Raw genomic sequence first — 22066 nt, 5'->3', positions numbered from 1 at the left:
TTAGTTTCTTCAGGATGGTTTGGATAAAGGTTTGTCTGCAAGTACTTTGAAGGGACAAATCTCTGCTCTTTCTGTTTTATTTCATAGAAAGATTGCTAAGCTTCCTGATATTCACTGTTTTGTTCAGGCTTTGGTTCGTATCAAGCCTGTTATTAAATCAATCTCTCCTCCTTGCAGTCTTAATTTGGTTTTGACGACTTTGCAGGCCCCTCCTTTTGAGCCTATGCATGTTTTGGATATTAAACTACTTTCTTGGAAAGTGTTGATTCTTTTGCTATCTCTTCAGCTCGAAGAGTTCCCGAATTGTCTGCTCTCTCTTCTGAGTCTCCTTTTTTGATTTTCCATCAGGATAAGGCTGTTTTGCAGACTTTCTTTAAATTTCTTCCTAAGGTTGTGAATTCTAACAACGTTAGTAGGGAAATTGTTGTTCCTTCTTTGTGTCCTAATCCCAAGAATGCTCTTGAAAGATCTTTGCATTCTTTGGATGTTGTAAGAGCTTTGAAATATTATGTTGAAGCTACTAAAGATTTCAGGAAGAGTTCTAGTCTATTTGTTGTCTTCTCTGGTTCTAGGAAAGGGCAGAAGGCTTCTGTCATTTCTTTGGCATCTTGGTTGAAGCTTTTGATTCATAAAGCTTATTTGGAGGCGGGACAGTCCCCCCCTGAGAGGATCACAGCTCATTCTACTAGATCAGTCTCCACTTCTTAGGCTTTTAAGAATGAAGCTTCAGTTGGTCAGATTTGCAAAGCAGCAACTTGGTCTTCTTTGCATACATTTACTAAGTTTTACCATTTTGATGTATTTGCTTCTTCTGAAGCAGTCTTTGGTAGAAAAGTTTTTTTCTTTCAATTTATGAGAAAAACTTATTTTTTGTGGATTTAATTTTTTCAGCAGAAAATAGCTGTTTTTATTTTATCCCTCCCTTTCTAGTGACTCTTCTGTTGACTTTCACATCTTGGGTATTTCTATCCCATGCGTCACTAGCTCATGGACTCTTGCCAATTGCATGAAAGAAAACATAATTTATGTAAGAACTTAACTGATAAATTCATTTCTTTCATATTGGCAAGAGTCCATGAGACCCACCCTTTTTCTGGTGGTTATGATTTTTTGTGTAAAAGCACAATTATATTTCCAGTTCCCCTTTTTTGTATGCTTTTTTTCTCTTTTTTTCTATCACCCCGCTACTTAGCTATTTATTAAACTGAATTGTGGGTGTAGTGAGGGGTGTATTTATAGGCATTTTGAGGTTTGGGAAACTTTGCCCCTCCTGGTAGGATTGTATATCCCATACGTCACTAGCTCATGGACTCTTGCCAATATGAAAGAAATGAATTCAGTTAAGTTCTTACATAAATTATGTTTTATGTTAGAGAGGACAGTGCCAACATACAGTGCCCCCAGAATACGCAAATTGTTTTTATTTACAAGAATGAGGCAAATTCGAGTTTTTCATTCAGCTCTTTTGGTGACAGGGTATTAAGGCGGTATATACTAGCTGCCTCTTTTCTAAGAAGCAGGTTGTCAATGTCCCCTCCTCTACCATGTAGAGAACATTTCTCAATCCCAATAAATTTAAGTTCATCAATAGAACAATTGTGTACAGCTATATTACTGTTTATTTCTCCATCTTTTGGTTTACTGATGTCATTATGATGTTCAGTTATTCTGTCTTTTAACATTCTCATTGTCTTTCCTTTGTAAAACAAAGGTCAAGGAAAGTACAGAAGATAAATATTTCTTTCCTAAGGTATGGAGAGTCCATGACGTCATTGAATTACTAGTGGGAATATCATTCCTGGCCAGCAGGAGGACGCAAAGAGCACCACAGCAAAGCTGTTAAGTGTCACTCCCCTACCCATATTTCCCAGTCTTTCTCTTTGCCTCTGTCAATGGAGGAGGTGAAGTTTGGTGTCTGAAGAAATGAATTCCTTTTTCGGGTACTTTTCCCTGCAAGCAAGGATTTGGGTTTAGCGTCAATCTCTTCAGTAGAGTAGTGGTGGCTTTTAAGCAGTTAGGAAGTTGTGAGGTAGTTCTTGCTTATTTCACTAACACATTGCTGCCCATGGTACAGAAAGCCAGAGTTGGTTACCCTGTTCTTTCTTTTTCTACAGGTCTCTGTAAGGAGTAAGTGTCCTTTCACGGCTTGTGAGATGTCTTCCTGCTGGACAGCTAGAATGCAGGTAAGTGCTTGTGTCTTCTAGGTCTTGGAGACTTGCACTTCAGAAGAATATTTTATATGCAGTAGATGGGGACATTTTTAAAATCCTTTATACAGGATTCTCTTTGGCAGTGGGCAGGCACATTATGTATCTTGAGACTAGGGGTTAATCTACCCTTTATTGGGACGTTTTTTCTGTTTGGGCTAACTTTGTTGAAATACTTTATTAGTATGTGTGTGGGGCTTATATTTTATACAGGAATTTATGTAAAAACTTTGGTTTTCTTTGCTTGCTTAGCTAGAACAGGCTAACTGAAAGACTGCTTGAGCGTTTGTGTAAATTTAGCTCCGATGTTGTAGGCAGAGGGAAAAGCGCGCCTTTTACTTGCGTAGTTTTCTCTCTCTGCCGGTCACGTGACTTCTCTGTGCTGTTGGATATTCACAGAGCGGAGCAGCATCATTGAATTTCAGTCTCTTCAGTGTCGATCAACTATACGATCGTTTTAGAGACTTCTGGCAGCCAAATTATGTATAAGTGTTACGGTAAGGCACCTCAGCCTGTCTGAGGTGTAGAGGGCCTGATTTGTTTATTATTGTAAAGAATTTTTGTATAATGTTAAGCTGCTGTGGTATTAAAAATTCTTAAAGTGACAGTGTATTTAAAAAAATTCTACAATTTGGGGAATTATTTATTTAGTATTATAGACATGGAAGACTCTTGTCTTTTGACAAATGCTTGTTATGCCTAGAGGCACAAATTGTTTTGCCTATGCAATTCTGTGCTGCATGCTTAGCTAGAACACTTCAATTTAAAGATAAATTGTTGTCCGCTGAGTTCAATGTCTCTCAAGATGATGCTGTTCAGGCAATTCCACATCTTTCTCCTCAAACGTCCCAAGCCTCTATGGCATCACATACATTGCCCTGCAGTTCCTCTCAGCTTCCTGGAGGAGTTTATTTGCCTGCAGATTTTGCTGCACAGTTATCTTCTGCGGTGTCTGCAGCATTAACTGCTTTTCCTATGCTGGGAAAACACAAGAGGAAAATTAGACATTCAGATAGAAAGGTTTCTGTTCCACCTACTGCTACGCATAAGTCTGATGAGGAGGATACGTCAGTAGCCGCTGAGGGTGAAATCTCAGATTCGGACAGTATTATTCCTTCATCTGATACTGAAGAAGTAAACTTCATATTTAAGCTTGAACACCTTCATGTATTGTTAAAGGAGGTATAGGCTACTTTGGACAACGATACTTCTGTCGTTGTCAACCCTAAGAAGTCTAGTAAACGTAATAAATACTATGATGTTCCTTCCTCTGTGGAAGTATTTCCTGTCCCAGACCGTGTGACAGAGATTATTTCACAGGAATGGGATAAGCCACCGATTCCTTTCTCCCCGTCTCCCATATTTAAAAAAGATGTTTCCTGTTGCTGACTCCGTTAAAGATTCTTGGTGCATGGTGCCTAAAGTAGAAGGGGCTATTTCTACTCTGGCTAAGAGAACTACGATCCCTATAGAGGATAGCTGCTCCTTTAAGGATCTCATGGACAAAAAGCTGGAAGCTTATTTGAAGAAGATGTATGTTCGTCAAGGTCTTCAATGGCAACCTGCAGTTTGTATTGCCACAGTAACAAGTGCGGCATCTTTGTGGTGCAATGCCTTGTCTGAATCAATTTTAGTAGAGACTTCGTTGGAGGAGATACAAAATAGGATTAAGGCTCTCAAACTAGCCAATTCCTTTATTTCTGATGCTAACATGCAAGTTATTAGACTGGGAGCCAAGATGTCTAGCTTCACTGTCCTAGCCGCAGGGCATTGTGGCTAAAATCTTGGTCAGCTGATGTTACCTCTAAGTCCAAGCTTCTGGCACTTCCTTACAAGGGTAAGACCTTGTTCGGACCTGGTCTGGCAGAAATAATTTCTGATATTACTGGTGGAAAAAGGGTCTTTTCTACCGCAAGACAAGAAGAACAGACTCAAAGGACGTTAAAGTAATTTTCGTTCCTTTTGTAACTTCAAAGGTCAAAAGTCTTCCTCTCCTTCCAAGCAGGAGCAGTCCAAGTCTTCTTCGAAGCCCAATCGGTCTTTGAATAAGGGGAAGCAATTAAAGAAAGTCAGCATAATGAAGGGTCGGTCCCCAATCAAATGGGGGGCAGACTTTCCCTGTTTTGTCAAGCGTGGAGACGAGATGTCCCAGATCCTTGGGCTGTGGACATAGTATCTCAGGGTTACAAAATAGAATTTAAAACTTTCCCTCCCAGGGGCAGATTACACTTCTCAAGATTATCTGCAGACCAGGTAAAAAGAGAGGCATTCTTGAACTGCGTTCAGGACCTTTCTTCCTGGGAGGGATTGTTCCAGTAAGGGAACAGGGTCTAGGATACTATTCAAATCTGCTCGTGGTGCCCAAAAAAGAGGGAATTTTTTGACCCATTTTAGACCTAAAGTGCCTCAACAAGTTTCTCAGGGTACCCTCTTTTAAAATGGAAACCGTTCGTTCCATTCTTCCTGTGGTCCAAGAGGGTCAGTTCATGACAACCATAGACCTGAAGGACGCGTATCTTCATGTTCCCATCCACAGGGATCATCACAAATTCCTGAGATTCGCCTTTCTAGACAAACACTTTCAGTTTGTGGCTCTTCTGTTTGGCCTTGCCACAGCTCCCAGAATTTTCTCAAAGGTTCTAAGTGCTCTCTTGGCAGTGATCAGGTCTCGAGGAATTGCAGTGGCGCCCTACTTGGACGACATATTGGTTCAGGCGCCATCTTTTCAACAAGCAAACTCTCATACAGAGATCTTGTTGTCTTTTCTACGTTCCCACGGTTGGAAAGTAAATCTGGAAAAGAGTTCCCTTGTTCCAGCTACAAGGGTGGTTTTCTTAGGGACCATAATAGATTCCCTATTTATGAAAAAAATTCTCACAGAGGTCAGAAAATCCAGAAATCTCTCCTCTTGTCTCTCTTTACATCTTCTGTTCGGCCATCAGTGATTCAATGTATGGAGGTAATTGGTCTGATGGTCGCTTCCATGGACATAATTCCTATTGCTCGATTCCATTTGAGAGCTCTGCAATTATGCATGCTCAGACAATGGAACGGAGACCATTCGGATCTGTCTCAGAGGATAGATCTAGACCAGTCGACAAGAGACTCTCTCCCGTGGTGGCTTTCTCAGGACCATCTGTCTCAGGGCACATGCTTTCAGAGACCTTCCTGGGTGATTGTGACCAAGGGGAGCCGTCTGGGACTCGTTAAAGGTGCAGGGACTATGGACTCGGGAGGAGTCTGCTCTCCCCATAAACATCTTGGAATTGAGAGCGATTTACAATGCTCTGATGGCTTGACGTCAATTGTCCTTAGCCAGGTTTATCAGGTTTCAGTCAGACAACATCACCTCAGTGGCTTACATCAACCACCAGGGAGGAACTCGGAGTTCCTTAGCCATGAAAAAGGTGGCACAAATTATTCAGTGGGCAGAAGCTCACAATTGTTGTCTATCTGCAATCCACATTCCTGGGGTGGACAACTGGGAAGCGGATTTCCTGAGCAGACAGACATTTCATCCTGGGGAGTGTTCTCCAGGTTAACCCTCAAATGAGGGGTGCCGGAGTTGGATCTAATGGTGTCTCAGCAGAAAGCCAAGCTTTCAAGGTACGGTTCAAGGTCAAGAGCTCCTCAGGCCGCTCTGATAGACGCCCTGGCGGTTCCTTGGGATTTTGGTCTAGCATACCTGTATCCTCCGTTTGCGCTCCTTCCATGAGTTATTGCTCGTATCAAACAGGAGAGAGCATCAGTAATTCTAATATCTCCTGCATGGCATTGCAGGATCTGGTATGCAGACCTAGTGAAGATGTCATCTCTGCCACCTTGGAGGTTGCCTCTGAGGAAGGACCTTCTAACTCAGGGTCCATTCCTCCATCCAAATCTTGTTTCTCTGAAGCTGCTTGGAGATTGAACGCTTAGTTTTGTCTAAGCATAGATTTTCTGAATCGGTCATTGAGACCATGATCTAGGCAAGCCTTTTACTCGAATAATTTACTATAAGGTATGGCCTAAATACCTTTATTGGTGTGAATCTAAGGGCTACTCTTGGAGTAGGGTCAGGATTCCTAGAATTTTGTCTTTTCTCCAGGAAGGTCTGGAGAAAGGGTTGTCAGTCAGTTCTCTGAAAGGTCAGATTTCTGCATTATCTATTTTGTTTCACATGTGCGATGTTGTGCGTGCTCTAAAATTCTACCTACAGACGACTAAGGATTTTTGCCAGTCTTCTGCCCTGTTTATTTGTTTGTTTCTCAGGAAAGCATAAGGTTCATAAGGCTACTGCTACTTCTCTTTTCCTCTGGTTGAGAAGTATAATTCGTTTTGCTTATGAGACTACTGGACAGCAGCCTCCTGAGAGAATTACAGCTCATTCCACTAGGGCTGTCTCCTCTTCTTGGGCCTTCAAAAATAAAATTTCTGTAGAACAGATTTCCAAGGCTGCAACTTGGTCCTCTCTGCATACTTTTTCCAAATTTTATACTCTTGCCTCGGCTGAGGCCTCTTTTGGGAGAAAGGTTCTTCAAGCGTTGGTGCCTTCTGTTTAGGTCTGCCTGTCTTGTTCTCCCTCCCTGTTCATTCGGTGTCCTCTAGCTTGGGTATTGGTTCCCACTAGTAATTGAATGACGTTGTGGACTCTCCATATCTTAGGAAAGAAAACAAAATGTATGCTTACCTGATAAATTTCTTTCTTTCCGCATATGGAGAGTCCACGACCTCACCCTTTATTAAGACAGTTATTTTTTTTACTAAACCTCAGGCACCTCTACACCTTTGTGTTATTCCTTTTCCATTTACCTTCGGTCTAATGACTGGGGATTATGGGTAGGGTAGTGACACTTAACAGCTTTACTGTGGTGCTCTTTGCCTCCTCCTGCTGGCCAGAAGTGATATTCCCATTAGTAATTGAATGACGTCGTGGACTCTCCATATCCGGAAAGAAAGAAATTTATCAGGTAAGCATAAATTTTGTTTTTCTGATTTACAGTTTATAAACTGCCTAATCTCAAAACTCTTATCCCTAGTACTAAACGGTTTTGTCTTTACAATAAGTTTGCAAAAGACACAATTGCTACATTGGAGACATCCCTGAATTTTTTGGTGTTTTTCCAGCCAATTTAACTCTCTTGGATTTCTTACGTAATCGCTCTTTACCAATTTATCCTTTAAATTATTTTAAATTATGTAACTGGATCGAAACTGTGGCTATTATACTGGCTTTAGGCGGTTTGCTCACATAGATTGGACGTGTGTGGACACACCCAAATAAAATAAAATAAGCATTTTGAAATGAAGTGGTGTCATACCTTTATTTGAATAAAATTTGAGTGCTGAAATCCCTGGTTTTTCAAGAGAATATATGTATTCTCCATATTCTTTCTTGTTCTTGACGTTTAAATATGTTTTTTCAGGGTCTGCACCTTATACAAATTAAATATTGATAATATATTATATTTTCCTCTCCCCACCTGTAAGTATATCTTTTATATATACTGTATATACACATACAACCCCAATTCCGAAAAAGTTGGGACAGTATGGAAAATGCAAAAAACTAACAACAGGAGTCATTTGGAAATTCAATTCACCCTGTACTATATTGAAAACACATTCGCCTAGATTACAAGTCTTGCGTTAGCCTTAAAAAGCAGCGTTGGCAGGTCCTAACGCTGCTTTTTAACGCCCGCTGGTATTACGAGTCTTGAAATGACAGGTGTACCGCTCACTTTTTTGGCCAGACTCGAAAATACCGCAAATCCACTTACGTCCATTGCTTATCCTATTTTTTCAATGGGATTTGCCTAACGCCGGTATTACGAGTCTTCCAAAAAGTGAGCGGTAGACCCTCTCCTGTCAAGCCTGGTACCGCATTTAAAAGTCAGTAGTTAAGAGTTTTATGGGCTAACGCCGTAGTATAAAACTCTTAACTAAAGTGCTAAAAAATACACTATCACCCATAAACTAACAGTGTAGAGAGTGGTGTACACACACGCACACCACACCCTTTAGGGGGCGCCTCCTAATCTATACAGACAGCAAAGGGCAAAGTAGTGCAGATGTTATATAACAATAATAGTGTAATGGATCAATATACTAAAACAATATTTGTAAAAGACATAAAAAATACAGCAAGAAAAACAATACATGAAAATAAAATACCTAAAGAATGATTAATCTTAAAAAAGTATATAAAAGTCCATAAAAACCAGTATAACATAAAATTCCAAAAGAAGGGGCAGCACTCTGTCAAAGGACGGCCATCCTGGTAGTCCAAATCTGGAAAGAGAGAAAAACAGAGGCGCCACCATGGCCTAGTACCACCAAAGCATGTATAATTGAATGCAGATAGATGAATATACTCACAAACATAAAGCACCCAGCGGTGCTAGTAGGGCAGACTGGAACTTTGCAGTGGTCCAGCTCACTGTTGACCCTCAGCGGGGATCCAGTCAATGTTCCTTGGAAGAGCCTATGGTAAGATGCCTGAGAGGACAAAAAAGGCAAACCAACATGTTTCATCAGGCCCACAGGAGGCTGAGAAACGCGTTGCATTGTTAATAAAGTATTTTAATTTTTATACACTTGCTGTTGTGGTGTATCACTATACTATTAAGCTGCTGAGAAATACTGCACCATTTTTTCTGCTGGTAGCAGTGGATTTCCTAGGATAACAGTCTACTGGGCGACTGTGAGGTCCCTTCTTGCCGATATTGCACCAGGGGATGCTTTGTATCCTGTAAGTGTAATCTTACCCTCCTTCTGCTTAAACGTTATTGGGCCATGTTGGTTTGCCTTTTTTGTCCTCTCAGGCATCTTACCATAGGCCCTTCCAAGGAACATTGACTGGATCCCCGCTGAGGGTCAACAGTGAGCTGGACCACTGCAAAGTTCCAGTCTGCCCTACTAGCAAAGCTGGGTGCTTAATGTTTGTGAGTATATTCATCTATCTGCATTCAATTATACATGCTTTGGTGGTACTAGGCCATGGTGGCGCCTCTGTTTGTTTTTCTCTCTTTCAAACAACCATAAACTACCTATTAACCCCTAAACCGAGCCCCCCCCCCACACATTGCAAACACTAAAATAAAAATTTTAACCCCTAATCTGCCAAACCGGACATCGCCGCCACTATAAAAAATATATTAACCCCTAAACCGCCGCACTCCCGCATCGCAAACACTAGTTGCATTTTATTAACCTCTAATCTGCTGTCCCTAACATCGCCGACACCTACCTACATTTATTAACCCCTAATCTGCCGTCCCCAACGTCGCCGCAACTATATTAAATGTATTAACCCCTAAATCTAACCCCAACCCTAACACCCCCTAACTTAAATATAATTTAAATAAATCTAAATAAAATAACTACAATTAACTAAATTATTCCTATTTAAAACTAAATACTTACCTATAAAATAAACCCTAAGCTAGCTACAATATAATTAATGGTTACATTGTAGCTATCTCAGGGTTTATTTTTATTTTACAGGCAACTTTGTATTTATTTTAACTAGGTAGAATAGTTATTAAATAGTTATTAACTATTTAATAGCTACCTAGTTAAAATAAAACCTAACCTAAGTTACAATTACACCTAACACTACACTATAATTAAATAAATTCCCTAAATTAACTACAATTAAATACAATTAAATACAACTATCTAAAGTACGAAAACCCCCTACTAAATTACAGAAAATAATAAAATAATTACAAGTTTTTTAAACTAATTACACCTAATCTAATCCTTCTAATAAAATAAAAAAGCCCCCCAAAATAATAAAAAGCCCTAGCCTATACTAAATTACAAATAGCCCTTAAAAGGGTCTTTTGCGGGGCATTGCCCCAAAGTAATCAGCTCTTTTACCTGTAAAAAAAAAAAAGTACAATACCCCCCCAACATTAAAACCCACACACCCAACCCTACTCTAAAACCCACCCAATCCCCCCTTAATTAAACCTAACACTAACCCCTTGAAGATCACCCTACCTTGAGAATTCTATCAGCCAATCGGAATTAAGGTAGAAAAAATCCTATTGGCTGATGCAATCAGCCAATAGGATTGAGCTCGCATTCTATTGGTTGTTTCAATCAACCAATAGAATGCAAGCTCAATCCTATTGGCTGTTCCAATCAGCCAATAGGATTGAAGTTCAGTAAAAGAGTATATTTTTTGAAAAAGAACACTATTTAAATTCAACCAAATTGATGAAAAATCTCTATCAACAGATCAATTCTCTATTCTTTTTTTCCTTTTATATTCGTGTTATCTTGTTTTTTATTGTATAATTGTAATTTTAAAACTTTTTACAAACAGAATTGAGCCTTGATTAAAGCTATTTTGCATAAATCGCACATAAAATTCTTTTAAGGTCAATAACTGTTTTTACCAAGATTAGTTATGCCAAACATTTAGTTTGAATACAAGGAACATCAAATAGTATATATCTAGCGATATTGTTGTATGTAACAAAAAAGTATGCAATTTATTATTGAATGTGAGAACATTGCAACAAATGTAACACTTGTAAGAATCGTTGACGTTTAAGTAAAGGATGTCCAATTATATACAATATATATAATATATTCTACCTAGCAACAGAATTGTAATACTAGATCAAATATTGCTATTGGCTAATTTCCTTCTTAATATGAGGAGAGTCCACCGCTTTATTCCTTACTTGTGGGAAATACAGAACCTGGCCACCAGGAGGAGGGAAAGACACCCCAGCCAAAAGGCTTTAATACCTCCCCCACTTCCCTCATATCCCAGTCATTGTTTGCCTTTCGTTACAGGAGTTTGGCAGAGAAGTGTCAGAAGATACAGAGTAGTTCCTTATGGAGGGTAGTACTCTTCAGAATGGGACTGGAGTTTTAAGTGGTCTTGTCAGCCTCTCAGTGAGAGCATTGACGAATGTTAGGGTCTGGAGATGCAGGGAGAGTCTTTCTGCAAACCCATCCAGACTCGTATAAACAGCTTCTAAGCAATCAGTGTTGACGAATTTCACTGCCTGCTTCTATCACTCAAGTCCATGTCAGGAGCAATGCTACAAGACTGTCAAACTTGAGAGGCTGTGTGTCTGTTCCATGGCAGAGATTCCGGTAAGATCGTTTCATTTTTATACTCGTATGTTAACGAAAGAAGATAGGGTCACAGTGTTTTTATCTGTATTGAATCAAAGGTTATTATCTCCGGAAGGGGATTATTGAACAGAGGGGATTTATCGCATAATTTTATTATGTTTTATGCTGCGACGTGTGTGACATGAGGCTCAGGCAGATGTTGAAACGTTCAGGTTTTACTTTAGTTTTGGATAGCTGCGCGGCCTGCACTTTTTCCTGTAGTAGGGGCGGTCCAGCATGGTGCACCACGTGACCGGGTGTGGTCACACTAATTTTCTCTTTCCTGACCATGCAGTTTACAGGAGACAAAGCAGTTTCTCTGTGGGGCCTAGGTCATAGGAGGTGGTGAGTTCCCCAGCCATTGGGGATATAAAGGTGCCATTTATCTTTTTCTATAGTCCATCTTAAAAGCGCAAGCTATGGAGGACTCTGATATGTTAGAGGGTACTCCCTCTTTATCTAAGTCTAATACCTGTCTATATTGTGATGAGGCTATGGTATATCTGCCTGCTCAATTATGTTCCACATGCCTTGATAAAGTAATTATATCTAAGAAAACCAAGATGTTTAGTACCACTGAGCCATCCACCTCTGAGGAGTCTCCGTCCCATGAGGTGTGTTCCCTGCAGTCATCTCCTATTACACATGGAGCTTCCCATTGCACTGCTAATCCTCCTTCTGGAGGGGGCCCTCTTACCGCCAGACTTTACTGAACAGCTACAAACTGCGGCCTTCAGTGCTTTACTTCGCCCTGCTAAGCACAAGCAAAAGGTCAAATATTGCTATTCTTCCCAGGGGTCATCTACTAACTTGCTGGATTTATCTGATACAAGATTATCTGCTGATGAAGACGCCTCTGATACTTCAGAGGATGCTCTTTCTGGGTCGGAATCTGTTGCCTCTAGGCCTCCGGCTGCGGAGGAACCAGACTTTAGATTTAGGATCGAACACTTAGATTTAGGATCGAACACTTACGCTTTCTGTTAAAGACTACTACTGGCTACTTTAGAGGTTCCAGAACCTAAATTACCTGAGGAGCCTTGCATTCCTAAACTAGATAAGGTCTACAAGGACAGGGTGGTGTCACAGACTTTCCCGGTTCTCGTAAAGATGGCAAATATTAAGAACGAATGGGAGAGACTTGGTTCTTCTTTTTCCCCTTCTTCTTCCTTTAAGAAATTGTTCTCGGTCCCAGACTCTCAATTGGAGTTGTGGGGTTCCGTCCCTAAGGTGGATGGTGCTATATCCACGCTTGCTAAGTGCACTACTATCACGCTTGAGGATAGTTTGTCCTTTAAGGAGCCCATGGATAAGAAGTTAGAAACTCTGTTGAGAAAGATGTTTCAGCACGCAGGATATTTGTTTCAACCAGCAGCGGCAGTTGCTGTTGTGGCTGGAACCTCTACCGATTGGTGCTACTCTTTATCTGAATTGATCGAGGTGGAAGGTCCCCTTGACGCGATCTGGAAAGAATTAAGGTCTTGAGGGTAGCTAATTCTTTTATTTGTGATGCAAATATGCAGATTATTCGCCTGGAGGCCAAGGCATCTGGTTTTTCTGTGCTAGCCCGTAGGGCACTCTGGCTGAAGTCTTGGTCTGCGTACATGACTTCAAAATCTAGACTTTTTTCTCTTCCATTTAAGGGGAAGATTCTTTTTGGTCCAGGCCTGGACTCAATCATATCCACGGTCACTGGAGGCAAAGGTGCCTTTTTACCGCAGGATAAGAAGAACAAACCTAAGGGACAAGGTCCTAATTTTGGTTCCTTTCATTCGGATAAATCCCAATGCCAGCAGCCCTCCGCGAAGCCTGAACAGTCCAAGGGAACTTGGAAACCGATTCAGTCTTGGAATAAATCCAAGCAGAACAAGAAGCCCACCGAATCAAAGTCAGCATGAAGGGGCGGCCCCCGATCCATTGCTGGATCGTGTTGGGGGCAGACTATCTCTCTTTTTGGAGGCTTGGCTTGGGGACCTGCAAGACTCTTGGGTCCTGGAGGTTATCGCTCAGGGTTACAGGATAGGTTTCAAATCCCATCCACCCAGGGGTAGATTCCTCTTGAGAAACCTGTCTTCAAGACCAGAAAACGAGAGGCTTTTCCAGGGTGCGTGAGGGATCCTCCGTCCTGGGAGTAATTGTACCAATACCTCTAGCAGAGAGAGGTCTGGGGTACTACTCAAACCTTTTTGTGGTACCAAAGAAGGAAGGTACATTTTGCCCGATTCTGGACCTCAAGTGCTTAAACAAGTTCCTGTCGGTCCCATCGTTCAAGATGGAGACAATAAGGTCCATTCTGCCCTTAGTTCAAGAAGGAAAGTCCATGACTACGATAGACTTGAAAGATGCTTACCTTTGTGTTCCAATACACAAGGAACGTTTCAAGTTCCTAAGATTCGCGTTCCTGGACCAGCACTTCCAGTTTGTAGCATTTCCATTTGGTCTAGCTACGGCCTCAAGAGTCTTTACGAAGGTTCTGGGGATCAGCTCACAGTAGCCAGAACCAGAGATATAGCAGTAGCGCCATACTTAGACGACTTCCTGGTTCAGGCACCATCCTGTCGGCTGGCAGAGGACCATTCAAAGGCTCTTCTACTTCTTCAATCTCATGGATGGAAGATAAACTTAGTAATGAGTTCTCTTGTTCCCAGTACTAAGGTAGAATTCATGGCAACGATAATAGACTCCATATCCATGAGGTTATTTCTTACAGACCAGAGACGTTACAAAATAACTTCCAATTGTCTTGCCCTACAGACCTCTTTAAGGCCCTCTGTGGCCAGGTGTATGGAGGTAATTGGTCTCATGGTGTCCAGCATAGACATCATTCCATTCACAAGATTCCATCTCAGACCTCTTCGGCTGTCTATGCTGAGTCAGTGGAACGGCGACAACTCGTATCTGTCGCAACAGATTTCTCTGGACAACCGGTCAAGAGAATCGCTCTCTTGGTGACACTGTATCCAGATCACCTGTCCCAAGGGATATCCTTCTTGAGACCATCCTGGGAGATTGTGACTATGGATGCAAGTCTATCAAGATGGGGAGCTGTTTGGGGTGCCAGGAAAGCACAGGGCCTGTGGACTCGAGAGGAATCTCTCCTCCCGATAATACTTTGAGCGATCTTCAATGCCCTGAAGGCTTAGCCTCTTCTGCGTTCACCAAAGTTTATCAGATTCCAATCGGACAACATAACCTCAGTGGCTTACATCAACCATCAGGGGGGAACGAGAAGCTCCCTAGCGATGAGGGAAGTATCTCGGATTCTAGAATGGGCGGAGGTCCACAGCTGCTCTCTGTCAGCGATCTACATTCCAGGTGTGGACAACTGGGAAGCAGATTTCCTCAGCAGACAATCCTTTCATCCGGGTGAATGGTCTCTCCATCCCGAGGCGTTTGCGGAGATTTGCATCAGATGTGGGATGCCGGAGATAGATCTCATGGCGTCCCGGCTCAATACCAAGCTACCCAGATACGGATTGCGGTCCAGGGATCCTCCAGTGGAGCTAATAGATGCATTAGCAGTGCCTTGGACGTTCAATCTAGTTTACATTTTTCCACCGTTACCACTTCTCCTTCAGGTAGTGGCACACATCAAGCGGGAGCAATCTTCGGCAATACTAATTGCTCCATCGTGGCCGCAAAGGACTTGGTTCGCGGACCTTGTGGGGATGTCTTCCTCTCCTCCAAGGAGGTTACCCTGTCGCAAGGATCTGCTGGAACAGGGTCCTTTTGTTCATCAAAATCTAGATTCTCTGAGGCTGTGTGGAGATTAAACGCTTAGTCTTAGCCGAGAGGTTTTTCTGAGAGAGAGATTGATACTCTCATTCAAACTCGTCGCATCTATCATAAGGTGTGGATGGCCTACTTATTCTGGTGTGAAGAGCGTGGATTCCCCTGGCATAAGGTCAAGGTTTCCAGGATTCTTTCCTTTCTCCAGAATGGTCTGGAGAAGGGCCTTTCTGCTAGTTCCCTAATGGGACAGATTTCGGCTCTGTTTTATTGCACAAGAGGCTCGCTGAGCTTCCCGATGTTCAGTGTTTTATTCAGGCTCTGGCTAGAATCAGGCCTGTGTTTAGATCTACCGCTCCTCCTTGGAGTCTAAATCTAGTTCTTAATGTTTTGCAGAGGGCTCCGTTTGAGCCTATGCATGTAGTTGACATTAAATTACTGTCTTGGAAGGTTCTTTTTCTACTGGCTATTGCTTCGGTGCGCAGAGTCTCTGAGATGGCTGCCCTGTAATGTGAGCCTCCTTACCTCGTTTTTCATGCTGATAAGGCTGTTCTTCGTACTGGGTTAGGTTTTCTCCCTAAGGTTGTTTCTGATCGCAACATCAATCAGGAGATTGTGGTTCCTTCCTTGTGTCCTAATCCTCCTCCTTCAAAGAAACGGTTACTTCATAATTTGGATTTGGTTCGGGCTTTGAAGTTCTATCTATCGGTATCTCTTCTCTCCCTTCTTCGATCACATGGATGGAAGATAAACTATAATAGACTCAATATCCATGAGGATATTTCTAACCGACCAGAGGCGTTGCAAGCTAGCTTCGGCATGTCTTGCCCTCCGGACCTCCTTAAGGCCATCTGTGGCTCAGTGTATGGAGGTAATTGGTCTCATGGTGTCCAGCATGGACATAATTCCCTTTGCCAGATTCAGTCTCAGACCATTACAGCTGTGCATGCTGAGACAGTGGAACGGCAGTCAGTCGGATCTGTCTCAACAGATTTCCCTGGATAGCTGGTCAAGAGAATCGCTCTCTTGGTGGCTCTGTCCAGATCATCTGTCCCGAGGGACATCCTTTCTAAGACCATCCTGGGAGATTGTGACTATGGATGCGAGTCTCTCAGGATGGGGAGCTGTTTGGGGTGCCAAGAAGGCACAGGGCCTGTGGTCTCAGGAGGAACGCTCCCTCCCGATCAACATTCTGGAACTTTGAACAATCTACAATGCTCTGAAGGCTTGGCCTCTTCTGGGTTCGTCCGGTTTATCAGATTCCAATCAGACAATATAACCTTGGTGGCTTACATCAACCATCAGGGGGGGACGAGAAGCTCCCTAGCAATGAGGGAAGTATCTCGGATTCTGGAGTGGGCGGAGGTCCACAACTGTTCGCTGTCAGCGATCCACATTCCGGGTGTGGAAAACTGGTAAGCGGATTTTCTCAGCAGACAGTTCTTTCATCCGGGGGAATGGTCTCTCCATCCCAAAGTGTTTGCGGAGATATGCTACATGTGGGGGATCTCATGGTGTCTTGTCTTAATACCAAACTACCCAGATATGGGTCGAGGTCCAGGGATCCTCAAGCGGAGCTAATAGATGCATTGGCGGTGCCTTGGAGGTTCAGTCTAATCTACCGTATTCCGCCATTACCTCTCCTTCCTTGAGTAGTGGCCTGCATCAAGCAGGAGCAGGCGTCAGTAATACTGATTGCTCCATCGTGGCTGCTAAAGACGTGGTTCGCGGATTTAGTGAGGATGTCATCTTCTCCTCCAGGAAAGTTACCTTGTCGCAGGGATCTGCTGGAACAGGGTCCTTTTGTTCATCAAAATATAGACTCTCTGAGGCTGACTGTGTGGAGATTGAACGCTTATTCCTTGCCAAGAGGGTTTTCTGAGAGAGTTATTGATACTCTCATTCAAGCTCGTAAGCCGGTTACTCGTCGCATCTATCATAAGGTGTGGAGAACCTACTTATTCTGGTGTGAAGAGCGTGGATTTCCTTGGTATCAAGTTAAGGTTACCAGGATTTTACTGTTTCTCCAGGATGGACTGGAGAAGGGTCTTTCGCCCAGTTCCCTGAGGGGACAAATTTTGGCCTTGTCTGTTTTACTGCACAAGAGGCTCTCTGAACTTCCAGATGTTCAGTCTTTTGTTAAGGCTCTGATTAGGATCAGACCTGTGTTCAGATCTTTGGCTCCCCCTTGGAGTCTGAATCTGGTTCTTAAAGTTTTGCAACGGGCTCCGTTTGAGCCTATGCATGAAATTGACATTAAGTTGTTGTCCTGGAAGGTTCTTTTTCTACTGGCGATTGCTTTGGCCTGCAGAGTATCTGAAATTGCCACCTTGCAATGTGAGCCTCCTTATCTGGTGTTCCATTCGGATAAGGCTGTCCTACGCTCTAAGTTAGGGTTTCTCCCTAAAGTCATGTCCGACCACAACATCAATCAAGAGATTGTGGCCCCTTCTTTGTGTCCTAATCCTTCTTCTTCAGCGAAACGTTTACTTCATAATTTGGACGTGGTTCGTGCCTTGAAGTTTTATCTTCAGGCTACTAAGGATTTTAGACAAACTTCTTCCTTGTTTGTGGCATATTCTGTGAAGCGTAAGGGTCAGAAGGTCTCTTCTCCTCAGAGAATTACTGCTCATTCTACTAGAGCAGTGGCTTCCTCTTGGGCCTTTAAGAACGAGGCCTCTATGGACCAGATTTGTAAGGTGGCTACCTGGTCCTCCTTACACACTTTTTCTAAATTTTACAAGTTTGATGTTTTTGCTTCAGCTGAAGCAGCCTTCGGGAGAAAGGTTTTGCAGGCTGTGATGCCCTCAGATTAGGGTCCGTCTCTATTTTTGTCCCTCCCGTTATCATTCAGTGTCCTCTAGAGCTTGGGTATAAGTTTCCCAACAGTAAGGAATGAAGCAGTGGACTCTTCTTATATTAAGAAGGAAAACATAAATTATGCTTACCAGATAATTTCATTTCCTTCTGTATAAGGAGAGTCCACGGTCCCCGACCATGTTTCTCCGATGGACAGACCCCATAATTTATATTTCTCTTCTGGCACCTTTTATACCCTTATATTTCTCCTACTGTTCCTTGTTCCCAGAATGACTGGGGAATAGGGGAAGTGGGAGAGGTATTTAAACCTTTGCCTGGGGTGTCTTAGCCTCCTCCTGGTGGCCTGGTTCAGTATTTCCCAACAGTAAGGAATAAAGCCGTGGACTCTCCTTATACAGAAGGAAATTAAATTATCTGGTAAGCATAATTTATGTTTTTATGTGACATAAGTTGCAAGCTAGTTGGAGATATAAGTACACTTTTAATTTCACATATTAGCTGATCTAATATTATTTTGCTAAGTGTTATCAGATATAACTCAATATTAAGTAAAGCTAGACCCATAATATTTTTAGTTAGACTTAGGTTAACCAGGCTCAGTTTAGGTTTCTTACTATTCCATAAGAACTTTTTTAATATTGCTATTTAAATAATTAAAGGGACATTAAATAAATGCTACTAAAATCACACACAAATAGTGATAATAATACAGATCATTATGCAGGAATACATCCAAAGTGAAAAGAGTCTTTAATGGAAACAGTCCCATAAATACAATAGTTCAAACGATGTAGAAAGAAACACTTCATAGCATAATACTGTGTACATCTTCACTCCCCAGATGGAAGGCAGACCCAGAATACTCACATTAGTTAGAGCTTCAACAGCTCAAGATAATAAGCTCTATAGTGCAGACCCCAGGCAGGTTGGATAAATTGTACATTTGCTTTAACCATCTTATATTGCCTGTATCCAGTCTGCCTGGGGCCTGCACTATAGAGCTTATTATCTTGAGCTGATAACGGTAATGTTTTCTGTTTCTTTAAATCTTCTATACATTTCTTAATAACTGGTGTGAAATTTAAAGAGTATTATTCTGAAGGATCTAATTACATTTTTATACCTAGGTAGTTAAAATATAATTTGACTTTTTAAATATATCTGTTTTTGAGTCAGCTTTTTTATTAATCCATAATATTTCTGATTTAGGTTTATTAACTCTGTAGCCTGCTGAAGATCCAAAGTTTTCAATCAGAGTTTATAAATTATTTGTTATACAAGTTTCTAATAATAATAAAAGATCCTCAGCATATACTGATTCAGATTTTCTTAAAAATATTCCTTGCATTTCCTCCCTCAATCTATATAATAATTGCGTTTGTAAAACGCCCGTCGCCGTCGTCCGTTGCGTGCATTAACAAAAAAACACCTAACTGCCCGCACGAGGTATTAACAAAAAAAAAAACACCTAACCGCCCACACGAAATAATAACAAAAAACTAACCGCCCGCACGAAATAATTACAAAAAAACTAACCGCCCGCACGAAATAATAACAAAAAAACTAACCGCCCGCATGAAATAATAAAACAAAACCTAACTGCTCAAAGTATTAACAAAAAAAACCCTAACCGCTCGCACGAAGTATTAACAAAAAAAATACCTAACCGCCCACAAGAAATATTGTGCAAAATGTACCTCTAAACCGCCAACCACCACATCGCAAAATAATAAAGTAATTAACCCCTAATCCCCAATTTAAACAACGCAAATAACATAATTAAAATATTAACCCTTAAACCGCCAAACCCCCACAACACAAACGACCTAATTACACTTTTAACGCCTAAACCGCAAAAACCTCCACAACGCCAACTACCTAATTACAATATTAACCCCTAAACTGCCAAACCCCCAAAATGCAAATAATTAATCTAATCAATAAGCCCCCTAACCCAGTGATTTTTAACCTTTTTTTGCCGTGGCACACTTTTTTACATTAAAAAATCCTGTGGCACACCACCATCCCAAAATTTAAAAAAAATCACACATTGTAGCCTAATACAGCATATATATATACACATACACACAAACACACACATACTGTATGTATTGTGCTGTTATGCCATGCCTCCTACAAACTACCCCTGCACTGGGAGTAAAAAACAAGCAAAGTTTAAAAAATGTGTCACACTGTTGTCAGTCTGCCGTGGCACACCTGAGGATCTCTCACGGCACACTAGTGTGCCACGGCACACTGGTTGAAAAACACTGCCCTAACCCAACACCCCCTAAGTTAACCCCAATGATATAAAATAAAAAAAACTTACAAAATTAAAACAAATATATTAAACATTTTTTAAAAATCTAACATTACAAATAAAACCACTAAAATTACAATAAAAAAAATCTAAAATTACAGAAAAAAAATGTAATTATCCAAAATAAAATAAAAAAATGTAAACCTAAACTAATACCCCTATAAAAAGCCCCCCAAAATAAAAGCACCCTTTAATCTAACACTAAACTACCAAATAGCCCTTTACATTTTTTTATTTTTTGTAATTTTACATCACTTTAAAAAAATAGACTGCCCTCTGGGCAGGCTTATCGCCTAGTAGTGATATAAATTGCTTGAGTGCTACATTAAATAATAATGGTGATAAGGGACATCCTTCTCTAATACATCTAAGCAATCTAAATTAGGTTTTTTCATAAATTGTCTTCTTAATATGTCTATTTAACAATTTCAACCTGCACACTTCTACAAACCCTGAACTATTAAAGTACATTTAGTTTTAATAAACTATTCCATAAATATAAGGACTTGAAATTTGGGTGCTGCATTACTCCACATTATAAGAGAATATTATGAAACCAATATATGTTTGGGTATGACACATGCTCTTGCACAAATGTTTATTCTATATTTTTTTTATTTTTATTTTTTAACACAGCTGTTTTGAAACATTCACAATTGGTGTTATTTAGAGTAGAAATTAAGTAAGAAAACTTTTTGGGAAATTGTGATTAAGAAGCAGAAATGCAAGATGAAGAGAGAGCTTTAACTAAGAAGATTAACTGATAGTTTGGGTTATATGATTATTTGAATGGTAACCAAAATCTGTATTTCTTAATGCTTTTCTTAATGTTTTAGGTGGCTTGTTATAGTCCAAATAATGACCAGTGGTCTCTGGTAACCCCAATTCCTATAGGACATGGAGAGCCTGGTATTGCTGTACTGTCTAACAAAATATATGTCCTGGGAGGCAGGTCACACAACCAAGGTGATCGTACAGAATTAGTTCATGTGTATGACGCTGAAAAAGACTGCTGGAATGATGGGCCACCTCTAGAAGTTGATATATCTGGAATGGCAGCCTGTGTCATCACTCTCCCAAGATCTGTTATCTCAGATCCTGATTTATGGACGCCTGAGACATATATGGATTACAATGCTTCTGAAGTCTTGAGTTTGTCAGACTGGGAGGACTTGGATAACTCAGATGAAGACTGACATCCCTCTTGATGATGTACAAACGTTTGGCCCTCCTAATTTTTACATCACATATTCAGGTGCTTGCAGGAGTTCGCTTTTGTTTCATCCACTTCCAAAAATGATTGTTTTTTAAACATTTAACATTTTTCTTCTATTAAAACTGTAAACTTCAATTAACTATTCTGCCTCATTGTAAATTGACCTGGAAAGTATGAAATCCATGTGCAATATTAAAAAACATGCCAAATGGACAAAATTGAATGTGTCAATGATTTTGTCTCTTTTTATATGTTTGCTACTAAAGTATATTTGTCATTTTATTTGAGTAAGTTATAGGGATACTAAACCCAATTTCTTTCTTTCATGATTCACATTTTGCCACCAACCCACAAGCACTATCCAGGGTTCGGAACCAGAAATGGGCCAGCTCCTAAGCTTTCATTCCTGCTCTTTCAAATAAAGATACCAAGAGAACAAAGACAATTTGATAATAGGAGTAGATTAGAAAGTTGCTTTAAGGGACAGTCAACACCAGAATTTTTGTTCTTTAAAAAGAAAGATAATCCCTTTTATTACCCATTCCCCAGTTTTGCATAACCAACAGTTATATAAGTACACTTTTTACCTCTGTGATTATCTTGTATCTAAGCCTCTGCAGACTGCCCCCTTATTTCAGTTCTTTTGACAGGCTT

The 22066-nt window shown here is 40.9% G+C and overlaps 1 protein-coding gene across 2 annotated transcripts in view; it reads left to right on the top strand.

The window, feature by feature from the left end:
• Positions 1-21630, top strand: part of KLHL22 (kelch like family member 22) — a 164903-nt gene extending 143273 nt beyond the window's left edge. Inside the window, exon 8 of one of the 2 annotated variants that reach the window (XM_053701977.1) lies at positions 21033-21630. In XM_053701977.1, the coding sequence (XP_053557952.1) occupies positions 21033-21392 (360 nt within the window). In that variant the 3' untranslated portion in view covers positions 21393-21630. The remainder of the gene's footprint in view (positions 1-21032) is intronic. The other variant, XM_053701978.1, reaches the window with a different exon arrangement.
• The last annotated feature ends 436 nt before the right edge of the window (positions 21631-22066 follow it).

Source organism: Bombina bombina, chromosome 2 (assembly GCF_027579735.1).
Source record: "Bombina bombina isolate aBomBom1 chromosome 2, aBomBom1.pri, whole genome shotgun sequence".
Taxonomy (NCBI): domain Eukaryota; kingdom Metazoa; phylum Chordata; class Amphibia; order Anura; family Bombinatoridae; genus Bombina; species Bombina bombina.
Note: the sequence above shows the minus strand (reverse complement) of the source record. Positions and strands in the feature narration are given on the sequence as shown.